This window comes from Chrysochloris asiatica, unplaced genomic scaffold (genome assembly GCF_000296735.1).
Source record: "Chrysochloris asiatica unplaced genomic scaffold, ChrAsi1.0 scaffold00066, whole genome shotgun sequence".
Lineage (NCBI taxonomy): Eukaryota > Metazoa > Chordata > Mammalia > Afrosoricida > Chrysochloridae > Chrysochloris > Chrysochloris asiatica.
In genome coordinates this window covers 8,883,778-8,900,341 of record NW_006408584.1, presented here as the reverse complement: position 1 = coordinate 8,900,341, position 16,564 = coordinate 8,883,778, and the positions used below count along the sequence as shown (strand labels likewise).

The window sequence follows — 16,564 nt, the reverse complement described above, 5'->3', positions numbered from 1 at the left end:
AAAAATCTGTAGCTTAATATAAGTAGGTTTTTAAAGTCCTAACTCTCTTTCAGTCACTTCTGCCCTCCTCCCCTTGCTGTTAGGTGCTGTCTAGTCAATTCCAACCCATAGCGACCCTGTATAGGGTATCCGAGGAGTGGCTGGCAGGCACGAACCACCAACCCTGCAGCTCAAAAGGCCCTGCAGTGCGTCACCTCAGCCCACAGTGCTGTGCCGGACTCCTCTCAAACCAGTGAAAACAAAAAAGCAGACCACATACGACGCGCATCCGTGTCCCCCACACAGGGCCTCTGAAGAGTGGCCCGTGAGCTTGAACCACCAACCCTGTAGACCAAAAAGCCCTGCAGTGGCACCCCAATCCCCAGCATTACAATGGGACGCCTCTCAAACCAGTGAATGTAAGCCATCCAAATAGGACACACATCTGTGTCTACTGTATAAGGTTTCCGATGAGTGGCTGGTGAGCATGAACCACCGGCTCTGTCCCACCGGCCTTGTCGTTCAAAAGAATTTGCAGTGCAGCATCTCAACCCACAGGACTATGCTGGGCTCCCTCTCAAACCAGTGAAGAAAGGCAGACCAAATCCGCATCTCAGCCTGGCCTGGGTGCGTAAGCTCCTGGCAGAGGAAAGTGCCAGCGGTGGGGGTGGGTCCTGGCCACTCGGCTAAGCCCCACCTCCACTCACCCAGATGTATGTAGGCAAACCGTGAGCGCACTCACTCCTGACACCAAAGAAAAAAAAACAAGATCAGAACCACCCCAAATCAGCAAAGCACACCGTGCACCTTTTTTTTTTTTTTTTCCCCCTAAATGTTCCTGTGGAGCGTTTCCGTGGCATCTCTGCAGCCCCTATTTAGTCCAGCCACTCTGTCTAGCCCAGGATGTGGGCCCAGGCCTCTGAGCCTAGCCGGCGGACTCAAGGGTACGTGACCTCCCGCCTCGGCTCCAAATTCCACAGGCTACAAACCTCCAAGCCTCCAAACCACTCCTATCGTTGTGGGTTCGAATCCCGGAGCTCTGTCTTGCCTCCTTTCTGCCTGGAATTCCAAGCCACTTTTCACCGCGACCTTCACTATGTCTTCACCCTACCCACCAGCAAGCCCTGCCCTCCCTGCTTCTTCAGTTAGTCTATAATGTTCTTGCTCTGTTTCAGGCCCCTCTGAGTTTTGCTACATGTTGAAATGCTCTGGGGTGGATTATGATCCACAGTTACCCAGTATAGGGTTTCCAATAGCAGCTGTTGAGCTAGAACCACAGTTTCTGCAATTCTAAAGGCTTTGCAGTCTGGCTGATTAAACCACAGCAGGGGTGCTTTGTTACTGGTATTAAGCTGCTACTCAGCTTGGGCTGGCCCAAACTTTGATGCTTTGATGGGCGGGCCTGAGTCTAGGAGGCTGGGCAGAGTGCTGGCCTAGGCCAAAGAAATGGGGGATGGGCTTGGTGCTTATAGGCAGATGGGGTCTGTTTTTGATGACTTCTAAAATGCCTCTCTGTCTCCCTGTGCCTTGAGCCCCCCAATTTGTCCTATATACACGCCGGTACTGCCTACTGTGGCAATGAGGACCCCCCTAGGATGGACTATATTGGTTCTTGTGGCCCCACTAGTTCTCTGAGAGCGTCAGCCCTTTGAATGGGTCTGCTCAGGCCCTGATAAGTTCTGCAGTGGGTGGGACCGTCCCCAGGTAGGAGCCCAGAGCAGGCGGGTGGAAGTTAAAAATGCTTGTAACTCCTCAATAGTTTGATCCTTCAAAAAAACAAGTTCATATAGTTGCAGCCTAATGTTTTATGTTTGCCCAAAAGTTGTCTGTCTACCAGGCGGGGGCCCCAATTTGTGATACCACCTCCTACTTTTTCCTGAGCCTGCGTACCTGTCCTGCCCGGTCAGGGAAGTGCCACCCTCCTCTGTCTATATACTTTTGAAGGCTGTGTTTCCATCTACCTATTGCCAAAATATTTGACACTCCTGGATTTACACCACGTCAAAATGGTAGTTTTGGCATCCTCAAGGGATTCAAATTATGCTCCCTTTGGAATGCTCTTTGAGTTTTGGAAACAAAAAGAAATCTCAAGGGGACAAGATTAGGACTTGTAGTGTGGATAGAATAAGGTTTCTCAATGAAATTCTTGTTACCCTTGAAAAATGAGCAGGTCCATTGTCATGATGGAAAAGAAACCATCAGCACAACTTTCCTGGCCTTTTCCTCACCAATGCAGTTTTCAATTTTCTTAAACTTTTTTCCTAATAAGCTCCCACAATCACCTGTATCTTTCAAGAAAATCTATCAGGATTACCCCTTCGGAATCCCATGAAACAATGACGTAACCTTCTGAGATGACCTCTCTGCCTTGAACTTAACTTAGCAGATCCCCTCAGAGCCCACTGTTCTGATTGGACTTTTTTTTATTAGACAATACACAATGACACCAAGACAAATGCATTACTGAGAGAACTTGTCTTCAGTCATCCCTGATAGCAGATACATGTTTAAACATACCTTGTTTGAATAAACCTCCGCATGTATGAACTGGATGGAACCCCACTAACAGTACCTTTTGACTTACCCCCATATGACTTTAATAATCAGATGGAAAAATAAAGTTTTTAAAGGTAGGAAACAAAATCATTAAGAAAGCATATATCAATGGTCTCAACAGGGCTTTACTAAATTCAAATTATATTAACTGATAAAAAGGTCTATCTGTAAATTATATGGTATTATGATAATATATCAAGATTTTCTAAGTCCATGATCTCCCCATCATGACTAAAAATAAATTTGTCTGCTTCTTGAGGGAAGTTTGATTTCAGAATTTTATTTTTAAGGGATTTGTATGGCATAACATGTCTGCTGTACCCTTACTGAAAATCATTTATTATAGTCAAACTCTAACAATTTTATTACAAACTCTCATTAAATTTTCCTACAAACAGAAAAAGAACACATTAACTTAATGCTGTCCTTAAAAATTTCAGAATAATTCATTATAAAACATTATATTCAAAGAAAGTTTATGGAGAACTATAAAGCATCTACAGAGTCTTTTACAATAAAATCAAAGATAAAAATAATTTTTTCAGGTTGTAAACTTATCAAAAGATATAAGCGGGTTATAAATATATTTTGGCCGTCTGACAGATTAAAGGCACTATAACAATTTACATAGTCGAATGATATAAATAACATATTTGGTTAAATCTAATCTGTAAGTCTAATGCCACTCATCATTTCTTCAACACAAAACAGAAATGCTATCTTTGAAAAATCCACAAGTAGTACTGATTAGTTTGATTTCTTCATGAAGATTCTTTGATAAGTTGGGCTAATCTTTGAAAAGCCTAAAATAGAAAAGAGGTAAGAATTGGTGAAATTAGAATGCTACTTAGGAAAAGTCTGCCATGATATCTAAAATGCAAACAAAGACTATCCGTCTTAGGTTGAAAAAAGGCAATGAAAAGTCACTTTTAATGTTAGTCTATCTGGGAAGTTACCACCAATATCCACTCATGTATGTAGAAATAAGCATATTAGATTTTCAGGGTTTTTGTTGTTGTCAAATTTTTGGCCCTCAAGATCATCCTCTTTATTTTCTTTCCTTTACAAACAAATTATTTTTATAGAACGTGATAGAATTCTTACATCTGATTATTATTTTATGGAATCCCTCACTTGAATATTATACTTTCTATAATTTCAATTGTCCAACTCTATTGATACATAAATACAGAGAGTTTATGAAAAGTATTCTTAAAAACACTCAAGGTATCACTATTGCTAAGGATAAGCACATGGAGTGTGGCACTGTAGGGTAAGCACTAGATTACAAAGTCTGTTTAAACCAGAATGTCAGCAGTTCAAAGTCATCAATTGCTTCTTGGAAATTCTATACAGCATTGCTATGAGTCAGAACCAAGTTAATGGCATTTAACAACAAGGTTAAGCACAAACTTTTTTCAAGGTTAAAGGCATTGTTCAATTTTTAATGCTTCTTCTGGGATTTCCAGACACACAGTCTTGTTGTTGTTGTTGTTAGGTGCCAGCAAGTCAGTACTGACTCATAGCGACCTTATGCACAGCAGAACGAAACACTTCCTGATCCTGGGCCAACCTCACTACTGTTGTCACGCTTGAATCCATCGATGCTGCCACTTGGCCAATCCATTTCATTGAGTCTTCCTCTTTTTCTCTGACCCTCCACCTTACCAAACATGATATCCTTCTCCAGTGACTGGTCCCTCCTGACAATATATCTGAAGTATGAGAGACAAAGTTTGGCCATCTTGGGACTCCAAGGAGCATTCTGGCTACATTTCTTCCAAAACAGATCTATTGGTACTTTTGGCAGCCCATGGCACTTTCAATATTCTCCTTCAACACCATAACTCAAAAGCATCAATTCTTCTATGGTCTTCTTTATTCACTGTCCAGCTTTCACATGCATATGAGGTTATTGAAAATACCAAGGCTTGGGTCAGGCACACCTTAGTCCTCAAGCTGACGTCTTTGCTCTTCAACATTTTAAAAAGGTCTTGTGCAGCAGATTTGCCTAATGCAATACTTTGTTTGATGTCTTGACTGCTGCTTCCATGAGTGTTGATAGTTGGTTCAAGAAAAATGAAGTCCTTGACAACTTCAGTCTTTTCTCTATTGATAAGAATATTGTTTATTGGTCCAGTTGTGAGGATTTTTGTTTTCTTTACATTGAGATGTAATCCATACAGAAGGCTATGCTCTTTGATCTTCAGTAAATATTTTAAGTCCTCTTTACTTTCAGCACACAAGGTTGTATCATCTGCCTATCGCAGGTTGTTAATGAGTCTTCCTCCAATCCAGATGCTTAAGACACATGGTCTTAAGATTTTGTTTATTTGCTTCTTGTTTACGTTACAGCTGGACTTTGTGATTACTAGTTCCTGTTGAATCGACTCTGACTCATGGCAACTTGTGTGTGTCAGAGTAAAAGTGTGCTCCACTGAGTTTCAATGGCTCCTTTTTTGTAAATAGATCTTCTTCTGAGGTGACTCTGAATGAACTTGAACTTCCAACCTTTTGGTTAGCAGCCAAACATGTTATTAACTGTTTACCTCACCCAGGGGCTCCTGACTTTGTGATTAACTTAAGAATAGTTTTCTATTTTACTCTTATTGGTAAGTGCCATCGAGTCAGTTCCAACTCTTAGCGACCCTGTATAGGGTTTCCAAGGAGCAGCTGGTGAGCTTGAACGACTGACCTTGCGGTTCAAACTGTTCTTGCAGTCCATTGAATTAACCCAAAGCATTCTAGCTGATTTTATTCCAAGGAAAAGACTGATGACTGTCATTAATTTGTACTTTTCTTCCCATGCTAATTCAATGAAGGAAGGAAGAAGAGGTTCTATGTATAACATGTTGCTAATCTTCAATACTGCAGGTTCTGAGAAATTGTAACAACATTTAACTCCAACTTGTTTTTATCATGTGTCTAGCTTTTCATGGTAGCTCATGATTTCTCAACTAACATTTGGTCTTTAGACTTCCAGTAAATAATGTGTACAAAATGAACACATACATTCAAAACTAGAACTGAAGCCAGGTAAGACTTGAAGCAAATCCTATACTTACCACATCCATCTGCTCTGGAGAAGCCATAGAGAAGGATGCTCTAAAGTAAGATCTAGGAACTGAGCGATCAACGAAGAAAGCGTAACCAGGTACCATTAATACCTAAGAGAATTTATGGAAAATGAGTGGTTTACCATTAAAGAAAAATAAAAGGAAAACTGGAAAAATAGTTGAAGAAACCACAAGAGAAAAATCAATTATAATAAATCTAAAAGTAACGTATACTGATAAAATATTTACAATAAATATGACAATTGTACTTCTTTTTCATATATACAAAATGCTCAGAAACTGATAAAAAACAACAACATTGAAATTCTAGTGTTAATGGATAAAGGTCAGTTTACAAAATAAAATACAAATGGAAGTAAACGTAAATAAATATCTTTATATATATAAAAACCTCACTAGAAAAGTAAGATTTATTCAAATAATGAGATAATGTGTTTCAGTTACCAAATTTGGAAATGACTTTCAAGCTGGGACCCGAAGGTGCAGGCTTGACAGGTACAGGCTTAGCAGACAGAGGAAGGAGAGTATTTTAGGGAGAAAATACAGTGTGTTAAAGTTCTGAGATCTGAAGAAAACTGTTGCATTTAAAGAGCTGGGAGAAGGTAAATTATGCAAACAATGGGAAGGAGTAGAAATGTGAAGTGTTTGTAGGGCAGCATGTGGAGATGAAGTAGTTATTCCTGATGAGACTGTGGAAGAGATAGCTTGCTGATTACCAGCTTTGCTTCCTCTTCTTCCTGGGCATACAATATAGTTAGGTATGGACACATGACATACCTGAGTCAGGGATGTGAGCAGAAGTCATTTACTCATTCATATGCTACTTCTAGGCCTAGCTTACAAACATTTTCCCCTGTATGCTCTTCTGAATGAACTTCCCCTATCATGCTCTTTCCATTTACTCATTTACTCATTCATATGCTACTTCTAGGCCTAGCTTACAAACATTTTCCCCTGTATGCTCCCCTGTATGAACTTCCCCTATCATGCTCTTTCCATTTTGCAGAGACCTTGGGATCCACGTGCTGAAGACTGAAGGACAACATAACTTACCTGCAGATTACATCTGTGAATTTTATACTAATCAGAAATAATTTTTATTGTGTTAATAAGCCTTTGAGATTTGAGGCTTTATCTTTTAAAGGATTTCACTTTAACCAATATAATCCCGATCTCTGAAAGCACTAAACACTGGTACCAGTAACTGTTTGCGGTTACATGGGCACTGCCTGCTACAACAGGAGTCCTGCTGGCACAGTGGCTGAAGTACTTGGCTGCTACTCCAAAGATGACTCAAAGTGGAATGACGTAGCAGTATGCTTCCATAAAAATGTACTAACTTGGAAATCTTATGGTATAGTACTATGTCTGCTAAAAACAGGATGAGTTGGGAGTGAAATGATTTGGAACATTCTGGGGAAGAGGTTTATAAGCAGAAAATGAGTTTGTCCTGATTTACAGTAACATGAAAATCATCATTTTTTTCCAATGTCGAAGAAAAATTGGGGCGTGTATTAGAAGTAGAGAACAAGAAGGAAAATGGTAATAATCTCTTTGTTAAAATGACCAAAATCTGGACTAAGGTAGTGGTTTTAAGGTTGGATATTATTCAGAAAAAGCAAAGACATAAGCAACAAGATATGGAATACATGAACAGGACTAAAAAAATTATAATAAAATAATTAAGTTTAACATCTGGCAAGATAGCAGACTAGGTAGATGCACTACATGGACCTTCTAGAACAAAGATCTGGGAGACAAAATAAAACAGACACAGATGAAAACTTTGGCACCCTGAACTTCAGAAGAAAGGTAAGTGAGGTGGATGGAGTGCTTGCTGAGAGGAGAGGCTGAACAGGGATGGAGAGAGGGAGACTGACTGGTGATTGACTGGCCAGATGAGCTCGATCACCTTGTGAGCAGTTTTGGCAGCAGAGGGAGGCCTAGCATTTCCGTGGGCGACTGAAAAGGTGCAATATATTCTTTTTCCCCACGTTCTCCTGGTGACCAGAAGTGTGGCCAGCTCCCACCCTCATCCACTGTCTGTGCAGACCCTGCTCTCCAGGAGTTTGGAGCCATGTGGTTAGGAGCTATGCCAGTGTGAGCTGAGGGCTGGCTGTACAACTCTGGTGTGTCACTTTGGTACCTGGATTCAGGTGGGTTTGGTTCCAGACTTACAAAATCTGAAGATTAACCAGACCAGCATTCAACCAGTCACCCTGTCTCCAGCCTCTCTGTGCTCCTAACAGACACTGAAACCAGCTCCATCAAGGGCCCCCATGAACTACTTCTGGATTCAGTGCCCCGAATATAGGTAACACCAAGGCCAATAGGAACTCTATTGTCATATCTCTACAGCCACCTCATGAGCTCCTTGAATTGCAGGTGTTCCCCATCAGAGATTTCTTTCCTCCAGTTCAACAGCTTCATTGTTTGTTTTTACAAATAGTACAACCTCAAAATGCCCCAGGGATAACAGACAATTTTAGCTCACACAAAGAAACGAGAGAGTGGCTCAAACAGATGACCGAGAAGCAGAGCTGAGAAGAAATGTAATAGAACTAACTGAAGAAGATAGGTAATAGAAATAGACATTTCTGAGGAAGAAAGGTAACAAAACTAACTGAAGAAGAATTCGAAAGTATAATAATTAGGTATCTTCAAAAGGTCACTAGAAAGATTGAAGAAACCAAGGAGAATACAATAAAAATTTTAGAAGATTTCAGGAAAACACTGTAAGAACAAACAGACAACATAAATGCAAAATTTGAAACAATAAAAAACCTACAATTAGAAATCTAGAAGATTAATATTAAGATCTTAGAAACAGAAACCACATTGAAAAGGCAAAGGAGTAGATGTGAAGTAATGGACACATTGAAAAGGCAAAGGAGTAGATGTGAAGTAATGGAAGCCTGAATGAGTGAGCCTGAAGATAAGTCTCTCAATACTAGTATGCTAGAAGAACAATCAGAAAAAATAAAAAAAGAAAAAAATCCAAAGAAAGCCTAAGAGTTATCTGGGACACCATGAAGAGAAACAACTTACAGGTAATGATAAGTTCAGACCAGGAAGAGTCAAGCACAGAGAAAACTGTCAAAGAGTTGTTGGGAGAAAACTTCCCTAACATCATGAAAGAAGAGATGATAAGCATACAAAAAGCTGAATGAAACCCAAAAAGCATAGATCCCAAAATAAAATCACCAAGGCATATTATAATCAAACTTTTCAAAAACAAAGGAAAGAATTCTGAGAGCAGCTTGAGAAAAATGAAAAATTACCTACAGACTAAACTCTGATTCCTCAGCAGAAACCATGCAGGCAAGAAGGCAATAGAATGACATATGCAAAACTCTGAAAGAAAAAGATTGCCAACCAAGAATCACATCCTCAGCAAAGCTGTCCCTCAAATATGACGAAATTAGGAGACTTTCTGATAAACATAAATTAAAGGAATTTGTAATGACCAGACCAATTTTGCAAAAAATGCTAATGGGTGTTGTTTAGACCAACAACACAGAAAACAATCTGAGATTACCATACATGACAAAACCACCCAGAACTCAATCCAGATATAAAAGTATTTAAAGTAAAACAAACCTTTAAGACTGGAAATAGGGAATCAGAGTTATCAATATATGATGAAGTCAACTACAAAGCAAAGAGGGCATTGTGAAGATACAGAACTTCCAAAAGGCTAGGAAGTCAAGTAGATTTTAAGATAAAACAGACTGTTTGAAGCTGGGGAAAAATTAATAAATTATAGGGCAACTTCAAAGAAAAATAATAAGCCAGTACATCAAAATAAAAATAAGAGGAAAATTGCAGTGACTTAGCAAACATTAACACAACAGAAATTGAAATAAAAAGAAAACCCACACACATAAAAATGAATTCTTTATGTGGAACAAAGAATCCCGCAGCATCACAAAAACAAAGAAAAATGACAAACAGTACCTTTTGATACACAGAAAGCAAATGGATTAAATGTACCAGTAAAAGACATGAAGAGCAGAATGGACAAGAAAAGAGGATCCTTCAATATGCTGTCTACAAGATGGAGACAACAAGATGGAGACAGCCTAAATGCTATCAACAGAAATGGTTAAACAAACTTTAGTACATACACACAATGGAATACTACAAAATGTTGAAGCATAATGATGAATCTGTGAAACACCTCATAACATGGTTGAACCTGAGGACATTATGCTGAGTAAAATTAGTTAATCACAAAAGGACAAACATTGTATGAGACCAATGTAAAAGTTTAAAAGTTTTCTTGATAAAAGAAATAATTTATGATGGTAATGGAGGGAGGGGGAGAGAAAATTATTCATGGGTTAGAGAGTAGACACATGTCAACATGAGTGACAGGGCAGGAAATAAACAAGAGGAAGGTTAGCAGAGGATAAATGAAGGAAGAGGGAGGCACAGGGGGGAATGCAATAGTTAAAGTGAATAGAGGTAAATGCTGTAAACTGTTGGTACATGAAGGGGATTGTAACCATGCAGTGAAGCACAGTGCATGGTGTGGTGAACGTAAAGTAGATGATCTGTTCTGTAAACTTTCACTCAATTCATATAAAACAGTTTTAAAACCAAACCAAAACAAAACAATATTAAGTTTACATCCATAGCAACTAGCTCAGATACTTGCAAATAGTCATTTATAAAATGGCATCAATAGAAATCAAAGAAAGATCAAATTGGTTACATTACACTGCTTCGTTGAAATAAGTCAGCTAAATATTTATTAAATACCTACTATGTTCTATTGGTGTTGTGCTATAGAATCAGCACTGGACTATGAACCACAAGGTCAGCAGTTCAAACCCACCAATTGCTCCTTGGAAACCCTATATAGGGTTTCTATGAATTGAAATGGACTCAACAGCACTTAACAACAACTTGTGCTGTTGAAGTCCTGTGTGGCACTACATGATACTGCACTGGACTGAAAGGTTGGTTTGAATCACAAGGTCGGCGGTTCGAACTCACCAGCCGTTTCTCAGAAACCCTGTACAGGGTGGCTATGAATTGGAACTGACTTGATGGCACTTAACAACAAAAAATGTGCTGTTACTGGAATCCTGGTGTGGTGGTATAGGATAAGCACTGAACTGCTAACTGCAGGGTTACGGGTTCAAAACTATCAGCAGCTCCTCGGAAACCCTATACAGGGTCACTATGAGTAGGAACCGACTTGATGATACACAACAGCAACAGCATATGCTGTCACTAAAGCAGCCCTGGTGGCAGACTGATTTAGGCAGCTTGGCTGCTAACTAAAAAGTTGATGGTTTCAGCCTACCAGGCATTCCCTGGATGAAAGATGTGCTGGGTTGCTTTCATGAAGATTTACAACCGTGACTCGATGGCAGTGGGTATGTGCAGTTACAAAGGTAGAATATTTAATAAAGTGTAAGTCCTGCTGCCCTCAAGTAAGACAGTTAGAGGACAAGTGACTTTCCCAAGGCTGGGGAACCAGCATTCCCCTCTAGGCAGGCTGACTCTCTCTCCCTTGTCTCTCATGCACTAAGATGGTACTGCATCACTGCAATCCAGCCCATTCTTTTTACTTAATGGCTTAAAGACAAAAATGACCTTAGGAACAGATCTTGTTGTTGTTGTTGTTGTCAGGTGCCATCGAGTCGGAACCGACTCATAGCGACCCCATGCACAGCAGAACGAAACAATGTTCGATCCTGGGCCAACCTCACTACCGCTGCCACACTTGAGTCCATCAATGATGCCACCTGGCTGATCCATCTCGTTGGGGGTCTTCCTCTTTTTCTCTGACCCTCCACCCTACCCAGCATGACATCCTTCTCCAACGATTGTTTCCTCCGGACAATATGTCCAAAGTAGGAGAGACGAAGTTTAGCCATCCTGGCCTCTAAGGAGCACTCTGGCTGCACTTCTTCCAAAACAGATTTATTGGTTCTTTTGGGAGTCCATGGCACTTTCAGTATTCTCCTCCAACACCACAACTCAAAGGCATCGATTCTTCTACGATCCTCCTTATTCACTGTCCAGCTTTCGCATCCATATGAGGCTATTGGAAACACAATGGCCTGGGACAGGCGCACCCTAGTCCTCAAGCTGACATCTCTGCTCTTCAAAGGAACAGATCTTAGTGTACGTAAAGTCTGAAAACATCATCAAAGAATTCATTAATAGAGAAGTAACCATTTCTTTGGTAAACTGGAAAGCAACACAGCAAAAATTTTGATTTTTCAGCTAAATCAATTGCCAAAGTGAATTCTAAGCAGATTTATTTTAAGTACAGAAAGAGAAAAATAAAAATCCAATAAGAACTTTTTCTGAGTTAATTTACAATACAAACCAAAAAAAGAGTAGGATACAAACTTTTCTATGTAATTTTAACCATGTACAATAATTGCATAATGAATATACTAGAATATACACAAGCTCTTCGAGAAAGCACACCACAATCTCTGGTCACAGAATCTGCATGGTAAAATGATGGGCTATTGTAACATGGTAAAGTTTTTCTTTATGCTTTTATGTAGTTTCCGATTTTGCTACTATGAGAATATTTTACCTTTATATCCAGGAAAAGAACTATTTTAGACTGTTAACACTTTCCATTGTTGTTGTTGCTAGGTACCATGGAGTCACATCAACTCACAACAGACCAAAATACTGCCTGGAGTCCTGTACTATCCTCACAATTGTTATGTTTAAGACCATTGTTGCAGCCACTGTGTCAGTCCTTCTGGTTGGGGGTCCTTCCTCTTTTTTGATGACCCTCCACTTTACCAAGCATGATTGCCTTCTCCAGGCACTACTCCCTCCTGTTAACATGGCTAAAGGATTGCTAAGTCTCTCACCCTCTTCATTGGTCTCACTTTTGTTTGTCTCAGTGATTTGCATATACCAAGTCGTTTAATCATTGCAGCAACCCTATCAGACAAGGATTCTACAGAGCAGGTATAGAGAAGGTACAGAACCTACCCCAAACCACACATTCCGTAAGACACAGAGTTGGGATTCAAACTCAAGAGAGTGTGACTCTAAAGACTGTGATTTCAATCATTTAGCTACTTCATAGTCAAAATTATATAATGACTGAATTACCATTAATGCATGCAAACTGAATAATTATGTACCCCAAGGTCTGGTATGATTTTAATAGTGAGATAGCCTATGTATGTGATATTACATCATTATGAGTATGGGTGCTGGGCAAAGAAAAACATTTCTACTTTTATTCAAATAAAGAATGACTTTCAGGAAAAAAAATGTATAACTTTTTTGAGGAATACCCCACACTCCAGCCCATTTTACCTGACTTTTAATGGCTTTTTCTTCAATCAATTGTTTTGTATCAGAAATGCCCTTAACTTTAATCCATAAAAACATTCCACCAGTAGGAACATGCCATTCTGCCAAATCTACAAACAAAAGAGAATAATAAGTATCTTCCGTAGTCATTTTAGATTAAATCAAATATATCTCTTAATGATATAGTACAGTAACTGTAAACTAGTATTCCTGAAAAAGTTTCTTCAATGATAGCATTTAAAAAAACAGTTTTATAAGTCCTGAAAATTGAAGGTAAGAGGGAGAAAGGGAAGGAAGAAGAGTGAATAGTTATGTGTGTGTCTCTGCAATCCAGTAAAAAAATCTAGTGCCTATATTTCCTTCCCTTAGAACTACCTAAGACTATGGCTGCTTGAATTCTAGGAGGGGATTCTTCAACTCTAGTTTCTTCTAGTGCTTTAGTAAGTCTTATCATTTATGTAATTGTTAAGGAGTCAAAGGATGAGAATTTTTTTCACAATGTAATTAATTACAAAAGTACTTGAAATTCAAGAATGCCAGATGTATTTGTAGGCGTTACATTTCACCAATGGAGAAAGATGAGGTTTTCTGCTCCTGTAAAGATGTACAGCCTTGGAAACCCTGTACAGGTTGCTATGAGTTGGAACCAACAATGTTTCATTAAGTATTAGAATAATCATTTCAATTTTAATTATAATACTTTTTAAAAAGAAAACTTACTGTGGACTAAAACCTTCTCTTCAACATTATCTAAAGTGGAGGTTGTTGTTGCTGTCAAGTACCCTTAAGTTGGTTCCAACTCAAGGGACCAGAAAAGGGCTTCCAAGGAGTGGCAGGTGGGTTTGAACCTCTGACCTTGTGGTTACCAATCCAATTCTTATCCTACAGCACCATACCACAGCTCCATCCAAAGTAGTGGTAACAGTGTGCCACAGAGTTGGTTCTGACTCATAGTAACCCTGTATAGGGTTTTCAAGGCTGCATATCTTTATGAGAGCAGAAAGCCTCATCTTTCTCATGCAGAGTGACTGGTAGATCTGAACTGCTGACCCTGCTGTTAGTAGCCCTGCTCAAAATCCACTACATACCAGGGCTCTTTATCTAAAGTGGTAAATCTTATTAAAAAGTTGGTACTAATAAGGAGTTGATATTTTTGGAGTCCTGGTGTGGTGCTGTGGGCTAATGCGCTGGACTGCAAGGTCAATTTGAACTACAAGGTCAGTGATTCAAGCTCACCAGCTGCTCCTTGCAAACCCTATACAGGGTCACTATGGGTTGGAACTGACTCGAAGGCACTTAACAAGAAAAGTATACCAGGAGCCCTAATAGTACAGTGGATTAAGCGTGTTAACCAAAACATTGGCAGTTCAAACCCATCAGCTGCTGTATGGGAGAAATATGTGTCAGTCTCCTTCTGTAAAAAGTCCAGCTTTGGAAACCCTATAGGGCAGTTCTTATGGGGTGCTATGAGTCAGAATCAACTTGGTGGTGGTAGGTTGGTTTTATTTATTTATTTTTTATTATTCATACCAAAAGCCATGTAATTAATTTTAATTTCCTTTATAACAAAATTAAATCTAAACCATTCTGTAATCAAATTAGTAACAGATAAAGACAAATAAATAAGGTGAATGATTGTTGTTGCTATTAAGTTTTGTTGAGTCATTTCTGACTCAGTGACCCTGTATATGGTTTCCAAGGAGTGACTGGTGGGTTTGAACCTCTGACCTTGTGGTTAGCAGTCCAGTGCTTATTCTATGGTGCCACACCAAGGCCCCAGGTGAATGACTGATTAGAAAGTAAATAATTTATAAAGAGATTCACCTTCGATTGTCCTATTTTGTCTTTCTTATATACAGTATAATTTAAAAAGGAGTATACTGCTTGTTTGAAATTATTTTTCTACTGGAGGCAAATTTTGAAATAACCCTAAGACCTTATGTGTATAAACATTATTTTCCTTTAATTACGTGATTGCTGGCTGACTTTTAGACCGATTGATTTTCTTTCATCACAAATGCTTTGCATGAGATGGATAAAACAGAGGTTGGCAGAACTATGCCAGGGTGCGCTGTTACTTCAGAGATCATTTTAGGATAACATTTTCTTGGCAAGAAACTTCTGAACTCTTGTTTCTTTTTGACTGGAACTATTAACAATATTATGTAGTGCTGACCATCTTTCACATAGGTCATATTACTAATCATATGGATGATACATGTGTTCTACTCACCTCTTAACCACTTGTCGGCAGCTGCCAACATTGCATCCCTTTGGTTTTTATAGAAATCAATAACCCTGGAAGAGGGAAACATTAAAAAGGATGTCTTTAGTACATTGATTACAGGTACTGAAAAAGCTCTGGGGTCCAATTTTTAACCAAGTTTTCCATCTTGGTTAAAATGTTGAAAGCTTGACAAGAGAATTGTTGTTGTTGTTAAGTGCCATCGAGTCGGTTCCGACCCATAGCAACTCTGTACAGGGTTTCCGAGGGTGTAAATCTTTACGGGAGTAGAAAGCCTCATCTTTCTCCCGCGGAGCAGCTGGTAGTTTCGAACCGCTGACCTTAAGGTTCGCAGCCCGATTCGTAACAAGAGAATAGAGCATAGTTATTTGAGTTGGCTTATGATAAACTTTACAAACATAGCGGCAATTGTGAGGATGGCACACATGTGGGCGACAGCTCGTTCTGTTTTAAATAGGGTCACTATGGATGGGAACCAACTCAGTGGCAGCCACCAACAATGACAACAAAACTTTTTACAATTCTGTTTTTGCCTTTATTGTGAAATAATGACAAAATGGAAACAAATAAAGCAAAGTCTGTTTCTAAGTAAAATATGCAACTTAAAATATAGTTCTAAGAGAAGTAGCAGGATCCATCTTTTTTGTTTTAATTTTCAAAATAATCATTGTCATTTCAGGGTAGTAGAACTCTCTGTATCAGAGAAAATACTGTTGAAATGGTGCACCACTGATCTGGGAATAAGGATACTGTTTCTCCTTATTTCAAAATGGTGTAGAAAGTACCACATTTATATAATTAAAGTAGTTCATAACTTGTACAATATATGGATTATTTAGGCATACTATGTCCTTGCTCATCGTAGTGAACCAATACCTGTGTCACGTGTCTCTCAGAGTTAATTGATTAAAACACTCATGTGTATGAATGTGTAAACTCATGTGCATATCCTCTAAAGCAGTGAAACAAGTGAATCCCAGTCTAGTAAGACGGGAGCCCACTGGCTTTGTAGGATAAAACACTGGACTGCGAATCACAAGATCGACGGTTAAAGTCCACTAGCTGCTCTGCAGAAGAAAGATGAAGGTTTCTATTCCCTTCATAGTGGTTACAAATCAGGCTGCTAATTTCAAGGTTAGCAGTTTGAAACTACCAGCGGTTCTGTGGGAGAAAGATGAAGCTTTCTGTTCCCATAAAGATTTACAGCCTTGGAAACCATATGCAGGGTCGCTATGAGTCAGAACTGACTCCACGGCACATACCCACCACCACTAAACCCTCTACAGAGTCACTGTGAGTTGGTACTGCCTTGATGGCAAGATAATTTCAAATGACCCTAGTATGGGTAGAGACTCCTTTCAACCAATATGTATGTTCTCCACCCCAACCTTGAAGA

At 39.3% G+C, this 16,564-nt stretch overlaps 1 protein-coding gene across 1 annotated transcript in view; it reads right to left on the bottom strand.

Annotated features, from left to right (window-relative positions):
- Window positions 1–3,296: 3,296 nt before the first annotated feature.
- AADAT (aminoadipate aminotransferase) overlaps window positions 3,297–16,564 on the bottom strand; it is a 44,132-nt gene continuing 30,864 nt past the window's right edge. Inside the window, exons 10-13 of the mRNA XM_006864547.1 lie at window positions 15,157–15,221; window positions 12,927–13,033; window positions 5,601–5,702; window positions 3,297–3,338 (exon numbers count right to left, since the gene is read on the bottom strand). Coding sequence (XP_006864609.1) covers window positions 3,297–3,338; window positions 5,601–5,702; window positions 12,927–13,033; window positions 15,157–15,221 — 316 coding nt within the window. The remainder of the gene's footprint in view (window positions 3,339–5,600; window positions 5,703–12,926; window positions 13,034–15,156; window positions 15,222–16,564) is intronic.